Raw genomic sequence first — 9,380 nt, 5'->3', positions numbered from 1 at the left:
GCCCTTTTTTCCTTTGAAACATGAGAGAATAATTGTCTATCATTTTTAGTTATTTGTGTCTATATCATGCTTTAACCTTAAAGTGATGAATTGTTAGATAATTTATAAGCGATCAAATGTTAAAGTTTGGGCAAGAAGATTTGGCTTCATAGAAAAATCTCACAACTGGAGTAAGAAAAGGATGATTTGGAAATGAAAGTCAAAGCTTCCAAAGAAGAAAAAGAGTCCTTAAGATATAACACGGATCACTTGTAATGTAATCTATACCAAAAAGTCTATGCGTAGGAATATATGTGTGCATGCGCCTTAGATAAAGGGGTGAATTATGAGTGACTTTTATTAGTTTTTAATGGTAAGTTAACGAAAACCAATTGAAGGATGGTGCACTCTTGGTTGGTGGTAACTATGGAGTGGGGAGAGCTACTTTATGGTTGGTAAACTAGGAGAAGCATTAGGCCCTAGCTAGCACTCATATATGGATATTTGCCAGTTACATTAGTTCTTGATTTTCACTGTCTTGTTGAAGAGATAGATTGGTAATATCAATCCCATATGCACTTTTAAACATCGTGAATCATTTGCCTTTCTAGTCTTTTCTGTTTACAACACAAGGAAATGTGGAAGCCCATAGGCTTGTAGAGTTGGAAAAACATGATGACTAGGGGATTTCAGTGGATGATACACCTTGAGAAACTCTTCTAGCTAGATGCAACTACATGTAAATTTACTAATTTCTGTTCAAAATTTCGGTTAACTTTGATGAAATCACACATTTAATCTTTAAAAAATAAAAAAATGTAATACCACTTTACACTTAAGGTTTAAGAAATTTCAAAATATATTAACTTGTTGTAGGGTTTGAAGGACTACAACATACTGATCATCTAATTGTCTAGCATATATGCATCTTCTTTAATTTTATTAAACACTTCTCCTTGAAATTTTTTAATAAATTGAGATCTTTGAAGTAATTAGTGCTTCTTTGTAGCTAATTAACTTTATCTTGTTGCTTTCTCATGAAATTTTTCTGTCAATAGGGATGACAAGTAGGTTTGATCAACTACTCAAACTCCTCATCGATCACTGTCCAACAATAGGATAAAGACGTTAACCAATCAACTTAGGTTAATTTATGCGTTAAGATTGAGAATTTCTAGTGGGTTTTATCTTTCAACACTTTAGCATCATATCATACTTTCAAATGATATATATATATATATATATATATATATATATATATATATATATACACACACACACACACTAGCATGTTCCCTAAATATTTATTGATATGACAATTTTGCATAAACAAACACTAAGCTATAGTTTAAAAAGCTTAGCTACTAGCCTAACTAACATAAACCTAAGGTTCCATTTAATCCTTTACTGCACAAGAAACAAATCATGCATGTACGTTTTGTTTACCATGCTACATACAAAGTTGTCTTCTTTGTCCTATGTGGCTCCAAATAGCTTGTACAAGATATATATTCAGATCCACATACCATTGGTCAATTTTGATATCATATAGTTTCCTTTAACCCAATACATTGGAGACACGCATTGAGGTTAAGATCATTCTTCAATGTGGGGATATCAATTCTTCTCTTTGTGGACCTTTACAGTACATAAATATTTGGCTGTTGTTGATAATTTAGCGAAAATGAGTTCGGTGTAGGACACTCAAAAGAAAAGAATAGGTACAGAATCTGAGCACTGCCAACTAGTAAAAGGAGTGGTGAAATTGGGCGTGGCTGTTGATCCTTAATGACTTCCCCATTAGCTTCTTTTCCAGAAACATTTGAATTCTTTTCAACCAATTTTGTAAATAACAAATAGTGCAGGTTTTGTGTCCAAAAGTTTCATGCTTTACAGGTGCATCCTGAGAATCTGGACTAATAAAATTGTTGTGAAGAACCAAAGACTTAGACTCTTCTGTTAGAGCATAGTTAGATGGGGATGCCAACTTTTGATGCTCTAGTACTGCATGTGATTCAAGATTTGGTTCTGGGGTGCTCTAGTACAACATGAATATAGTGAATTAGCTTCTACCTTCATCCAAGCTTCTACCTTCATTTGCATCTAAACAAAAATATAGTGAATTAGCTTCTACCTTCATCCAAGGTTACTAGGATACCACTTCAAATGTTCTGGTTCTTGTGACACCCTCTACCCCGACATATATATAAATAAATAAAATATATTGGTAAACAAAAATCAAATGGGTAAAAGGTTCACATTCATTTCAATTACCAAATAAACTCATTAAAAATATATTCGGCTCAAAATAAGGCCGTCAAATTTACAAAAATATTTTGTTAAATCAGTTAGGTGAAATAAAATAGACTAACATCATAAAATTAACATAAAAACTTATATCCCAATGTCACATCTTATCAGAGCGTTGTGTCCCGACGTCCTTCAACACAATATTCCTTAAAGCAGTTCACCTAGTCATCTGCTCCCCCGAACACAAAGTTCAAGATCATCACAAGATCCAAACACAAACAGCAAACTGGGAGTGAGTTATCACATTCCTAACTAATAGAGAAACAAGACAACTAGATATACATATCATATAAACCAAATAAAACTTACTTACATGTAATTCACGTAATTTCACCACTTTGTCATTCAAAGTTCACTTTTCATCCATCAATCACATTTTTCAATCATCAATCACATCACACAAGAATCACACGCTCTGATCAAGACATAATAACACCTCAATTTCATAATGAACAATTAGCAAGCGCATGAGACAATTATGCTAAGACTCAAGCCTACATGCAATATGGTACCATGTCAATGAAAAACCACCCTGGGGCGCTTAGGAGTATATAACAAGACACACCACACAATGGGTTTGCCAGGTCACTCTCACTAAGTAAGATCATAGGGAGACCAGTCAGGGTCACGATGTTTTGCGAGAATGCTCCAACCATATGGGATCAGCATAGACTTAAAGGAGCACTCAAACCCGATGACCCCCAAGGCCTACACTCCGAAGAGTCCGTCAGGGCCTCTCCCTCTTGATTCAGGTCCAACCCCTAAAATCATTTTAGCACACAGACACTGCTAGTGAATTATACAATACCCACGACCTCACACTCGTGTCTTAAACACGTACAACATATTGCGCTACAATTTAACACTGGTTCCTAAATAGGAACCTACACTTTCTCTTTAACACTGGTTCCTAAATAGGAAACCTACACTTTCTCTTTAACACTGCGCATTTACACTTTTCTCAAGATAACACTGGTCGGGTTATTGTACAATTCACAGCTTACAACACAAATAATGTCACATCAAGAATTAATCACACATTTATTCACAACCAAAACTCATTCACAATTTCACATCTCATAATGTCACAATCCACCATCACATGTTTTCACGTATCTCACAATTCAACACCTGTTCTACTTTACACTTTTACTCAATCTCAATAACAATATTATAATCTCAAGGCAACATATTATTCCACAATTCATCACATATTCCATTTATAAGCACTGCTCATGAACTATACAATACCACGACCTCACACTCATGTTTCAAACATGTTTAACACAATTGCGCTACAATTTAACACTGGTTCCTAACTAGGAACCTACACTTTCTCTTTAACACTGCGCATAAACACTGGTCGGGTTATTGTATAATTCATAGCTCACGATATAATTAATGTAACATCAAGTGTTAAACACATTCACTTATTTACAATCGAATATCATGTCCACACTTTAACATCTCATAACATCACATCAACCATCTCATAACATTCCTAATGATATTCATAAGGTACAACATACACATGTTCATCAAATTTAACCATAATATTCTCAAACTCCAACACTTAATAATTTTTGGAATCATACTATAACACTCTACAATATTATTTACATAAATTATTAATATAAATAATAACCTCTATATATATATATAAGCTAGCATACATCATATTGAATCACAAATTACAAAATAAGCTTTCAATGCACAAATTCTAAATAATTATATGAACACTTTGGTCAATTTCAATTATGATATTAACTTTTTAAATTATATATAAAAACCTAAACAACAAGAAAAAGAGAAAATACAAAATCAATATCTCTCTCTAAATTTCTCTTTTATTTCATCAATTCATATTAATTAGAAAAAGTACTCGATTTATAGGGTTCACGCTACAACACAATAGCATATCAATTTCACAACAATTGGTCTGTCAAATATATATAATTCACTGTAATAATTATAAGGATAAAATAAAAATTGCAAAAACATCCCAAAACTCATTCCAATTGATATCTTTAAGGATCCCTACACATATTCTCACTAATTCCCAATTGTGAATAACTCATCCCTTACCTCTAAGCGGACTCACGTGTCTTCAGCCAGCGATAGCAGCATCTCTAGCGGTTCTCTGAGATTCCTCCAATTTTTTCCTCTAGCTGCTCCGATAGAATTCCTAAACGTCAAAGAGACAGAGAAGGGATTGAAGCCTCCACTTGTACTGTCACCATGCGATTTATTTTTCTCCCTCCACAAATATTATATCGCAAATCCCAACGGTGAAAACTTGAGAAATTGAATTTCGAACAACATATCCAAATTTCATGAAAATCCAACGGTTAACGAAACCGGGATCATAATTTTACCGAGACAGCTCTGGGTTTCTATGGGAAAGGAAAATGCTACAATGCTAGGGGTATTTCTCTTAGCTCAGACATAATATCGAAATTCCCAACGGTGAGAGTGCTCATAATTGGGTTGCGAACGTGGTGCTCAAATTTCACGACGATCCAACGGTGAATGAGTCCGAGATCGTTGTTTTTCTGAGACAGGTTAGGTGGCCTGCGGGAAAAAGAGAGGGTTTTGGGAGAAGGAGAAAAAACAACATTGTGAGACACAGAGGAGGCTGAGGAGTCCGTCTAAAAATTGACCTAGCATGTTGTTGTTTATAGCTAGGGGCATTTACGACCTATTGTTTACTCTATTTATTTATTTATTATTTTATAAAAACAAACTTTATTTTATTCTCTATCAAACAATTAAATAAAATACCCTTTTTATTTTCTCTCAAATCATTATTTTAATTAATAATTATATCTCCTTATTTATTCATTTATAAAATCTCATCATTTTTTTTAAACTCTATTTATTTATAAATAACAATCCTTTTTAATCTAGTTTACAAAAATTGGGATGTTACAGTTCTTCTAAGATAGCAATGTCAGCATCCAAGCTCCTCGTATTCAGCAGTGCTTTGAAAGGACTTGATGATACTCCACAACCTAAATCTAAGGTTGCTTCTAGGTGGATTGTTGTTAAGGTACGTGATTTAAATTTATTCTACTTATATATACTGCTTATGTGTGTGTACACTAATTGTGGTTAACGTTTAATTAATATCCAAATTTCATTATGTATTTAGTGTAATAGACAAAAAGAAAGCACTGAATGCGGCTATTACGTCATGCACTAGATGTCTACAATAATCTTAGGATCTTTCAGGACTAATTGGGAAACGGTAATTGTTTATTTCAAATAAAATTGGTTTTCTTATCATTGTTATTACATTATTAATTTATTTTTTATTTGATCATGCAGTATTTTAATAAAGTTAGACCATTGGAAGCAGAGAGATTCAAGACACTTCGCATCCATTGTGACAAAGGAACACAATCATATTCTGAAGTACATGAAATATGTATATCCATCATGAGACACTTTGCATCTAAGATAATACTGGTAACTTTACTTGCTGAGAGCTGGTCAAGTAAACAAGACACAAAACATTTGCCATAGAAGGTTTGAGTCCTGCTATAAGACAAAAATAATTCTTTATAGTTGTGATCCTTGAAAGGAATTCTTTGATCTTATTCGTTTCTATCTACTGTACAACTTTTTCATTAATATCCCTTTTGATTACTTACACATGTTATTTCTAGTATTCTTAATATATATTCTGTTCTTCTTTTATATTTGCTTTGTGACTCTCCTTTTAATACATCTTTATACCATACATGCTTGACCTAGAAAAAAAAGGTTTTCTATTATAACTTTGGTGAACTGCCGTTCAGATAATAAGCTGTATGAAACAATTGGTTATGTAATGTGACTAATGAATCAGCTTAGGCTTGTCTACTGAAAATCAATGTATAAAACGTATTAGTATCCAGACATTAATTAAATTACTTTGACATTTAGGTTTTATGTGAATAAAGGTATATAAAATGTTTTATGTAGTAATTTTCTGTTCTGGTGCTTTTTTCCCTTTGGTTTGTGTTTCATTAAACCCTTCTAAGTCTAAAGAAAAACATATATGTTAAATAACAATGAAATTGGACAGTTTTATTATATTCAACATATTTGTTTGAGGAGGCGCTAATGTAATTGAGGCAGTTTATATAAGATAAAATCTACATGCATGATTTATGTGTTTAGTTTTGAGTTGGATAGTTACTTAGAGAGATTCATGAAATGAACTGGCATCTGGCATCTGCATGAGATTTATTTTGCAGTTGTCACTTGTTCTTAAGATTTGACCTATGATTAAACTTTCTGTAAAAGGAAGTGGAGTTACATTGTTCACATTTTTCAAGTACTTATTATATATTGCTTATTTAATATTATCTTATAGAAGGAGCTTTCTATGAAACCTTGATACTTTTCTGCAAAGTTAATTTCTAATTTACTTACCAAGACAGGTTGTATTTTTGCTTATACATGATGAATTGCTTGGCCATGGTTTGCATGACTTTGATTGACCAGTTGATATTAACACCAGAATTTTGTATGTTCCATGCCTTTTATTGCTTTGTCATAACAAATATTGTGCTTCATCAATGCAGGCGATGCCTAAATGGTAAGCTAACCAAAGCAAAAATTTGTTCCATTCTTTCCAATTGCTTAAAAGAAGTTAGCTCACGGCAGATCCATATAAACATGATGACTCCAAACTTGAATCTGGAACCAGAAGATGATTTTAAAGTCCTCATCCAAGTAGGTTCTGATAAGTCGATACGAGAGACATCACATGATCTTACCAAGGCCGATCCTGACCCAGGTCCTGTTTCCCTGGACTTGTCCCTCAACTTCAATCCCGGTGATGAAGAGTTGAAAGTTACAAGTGACACTAACTGTGAAGTAGGACCTGAAACTCATGCCTCAGCATCAGCAATTCCTAGAGTTTTCTCTTGTAATTATTGCTGGCGGAAATTCTTTAGCTCACAGGCATTAGGTGGACACCAGAATGCTCACAAAAGGGAGAGGACAATGGCGAAGCACGCAATGCGAATGGGGATGTTCGCTGAAAGGTACACAAGCCTAGCATCTCTGCCTCTTCATGGTTCCTCTTTTCAGTCGCTCGGACTTGAAGCTCATGCTGCAATGCACCAAGGACATGTGCATCATCATTCAATGAGGGCTCCTGATATAAGAGCTGCAGCAAAATTCGGTAAAGACTATTTTCGGATGCCGATCTTCTTGGAAGATGATGATGTCGGTCTATTTTGGCCTGGAAGTTTCAGACAGACTGATGAAAGGGGTGGTGTTAATTTGGGGCATGGTGAGCATGCTCATAATTCAAATACTTGTTTTGTAGTAGCAACTGCACCTCCAGCACAAACATCTGCATCTCCTGATCTCACTCTGAGGCTTTAAGATTTTTCATCTTGATTGAATTCAAATACTAGTTTTGTACTTTTGTGGCATGCACAAACATATCTGTACAAGCCTCCTCATGTTCTCACTGTAAAGCTTTAAAGCTTTTTCATCTTTAGTTTCATTCTCTTCAGACTTTAAATTATTGATTTATGGTGATTGTACTGTACAGTGAGACTTGTATTTCAATGGCTTATTTAGCTTATTTCAATTTTCATTATTATTAAACTTTTCTTGTCACTTATATTTGGTGCCATTATTGATGTTGTAGCTACTACACCATGATCCATGGATTCAAATGTCAGTGTGCGTTTGGATGTTTGTTAGAAATGTAGTTTTGGTAAAACTTTTCTTTCATAGCTTTTACTTGAACCATGGTTTTGTAGTTACCATATTGTTGGCATGAAATTTATTTCATTTCAATGTGTCCTTGGTAAAACTTAAAAGGGTGATATAAAGGTTTCTATTGGTAGGGATCAAAATAGATCTTAGTCCAAAACTTGCATTTTGAAAGAAATTTGCCTACAAAATATTGAGGTTTGGTTGGTCAAAGTAAAAGTGTTAAATTGAATTAATCATGGTTGCAATTGATTTACTCAAAAACTATGATGAGTCTTCTGAACATCAAAACATTACAAACTTTTCCAAGCTTTGTTATATGAGTAGGCAACAGTCCTGCATCTCAAGGCTTGAAACAGTCCTTTGATTTTTATTTAAGTATTGAGTAAATATACAATCTCCAAAAGTATTAACTTTAAGTTGTTTTGATTTCTAGAAAGTGTGTTGTACGTCTATACAAATTAGTCTTTAAAAATATCCTACTTGTTAACAAGTTTTATCTTACAAAATTGTCAACTTAATTGTAAACAATATTGTCCTTCAAGAATTTAATTAATTTGTAAACAGATGAAACCTTTCAAGGAATAAAGCAACATAATATATTTTACAAAAGAAATTGAATTATGAAAGAGAGATATTTTTGACTTGGCGAGACAATTCCTTTTTTTTTAAAGGACTATATAATTCCTGCTCCTACATATTTATTTATTAATAAAATAATAAATTTATATATAGTCATCACATCGTTTTTTTTTTAAAATAAATTGGTTGATTGCTTTTGATTTTGAAAAAAAAAAAACATGAAATATTATTTTATCGTAAAAGAAGTAGTATTTGATCAAAATTTATAAAAAAAATTCAAACCATCAAGTTGTCATAATTAACATACGATTTCTCTTCTTTTAGGTGAAAAGGAGATGCATGACACCTCTTGGCTTGTAACCACCAAACAATTGAGCATGTGTTTGCAATTATGTCATAGAAAATATTTCATGGATACCTAGATGCTTATTGACATCTAGAGAAAGAAAAAAAAAAGAGATTAGAAATTATAAGTATGATAAATAATAAAATGCAATAAAAAGAGAGATAAAAAATAGTAAGTATTGACAATGTATACTATATAAAACTTTACTTTTAATTTTTCCAATTATCTCAAGTTTAAATCTTGAGTATATAATAGCTACTTTAAATATTTCAAGAAACTTTTTCACTGCTCTAATAATTTTATCAGATTCTAATAGAATGATCTCGGCTGAAAGATTCCAGCCTCTAAAGAAAAAAAAAATGTAAAACTCAGATGCCATTAGATAAAATTGTCCTCACAAACATGAACACATTGATTAAACATAGATTTGGCACACGTTAGA

The 9,380-nt window shown here is 32.8% G+C and overlaps 1 protein-coding gene across 1 annotated transcript; it reads left to right on the top strand.

The window, feature by feature from the left end:
* The first annotated feature begins 6,449 nt into the window (after positions 1-6,449).
* Positions 6,450-7,964, top strand: LOC100792169 (zinc finger protein 7). Its single transcript, XM_003555807.3, has one exon. The coding sequence runs from the start codon at positions 6,736-6,738 to the stop codon at positions 7,669-7,671; it is 936 nt and encodes a 311-aa protein (XP_003555855.2). The 5' UTR covers positions 6,450-6,735; the 3' UTR covers positions 7,672-7,964.
* The last annotated feature ends 1,416 nt before the right edge of the window (positions 7,965-9,380 follow it).

This window comes from Glycine max, chromosome 20, assembly GCF_000004515.6.
Source record: "Glycine max cultivar Williams 82 chromosome 20, Glycine_max_v4.0, whole genome shotgun sequence".
NCBI classification, from domain to species: Eukaryota; Viridiplantae; Streptophyta; class Magnoliopsida; order Fabales; family Fabaceae; genus Glycine; species Glycine max.
The sequence above is the reverse complement of the archived record's forward strand: the minus strand, read 5'-3'. Positions and strand labels throughout refer to the sequence as shown.

Coding starts and splice junctions, on each gene's coding strand:
- LOC100792169 (XM_003555807.3), top strand. CDS start 6,736: ATGATGAATTGCTTGGCCATGGTTTGCATGACTTTGATTGACCAGTTG.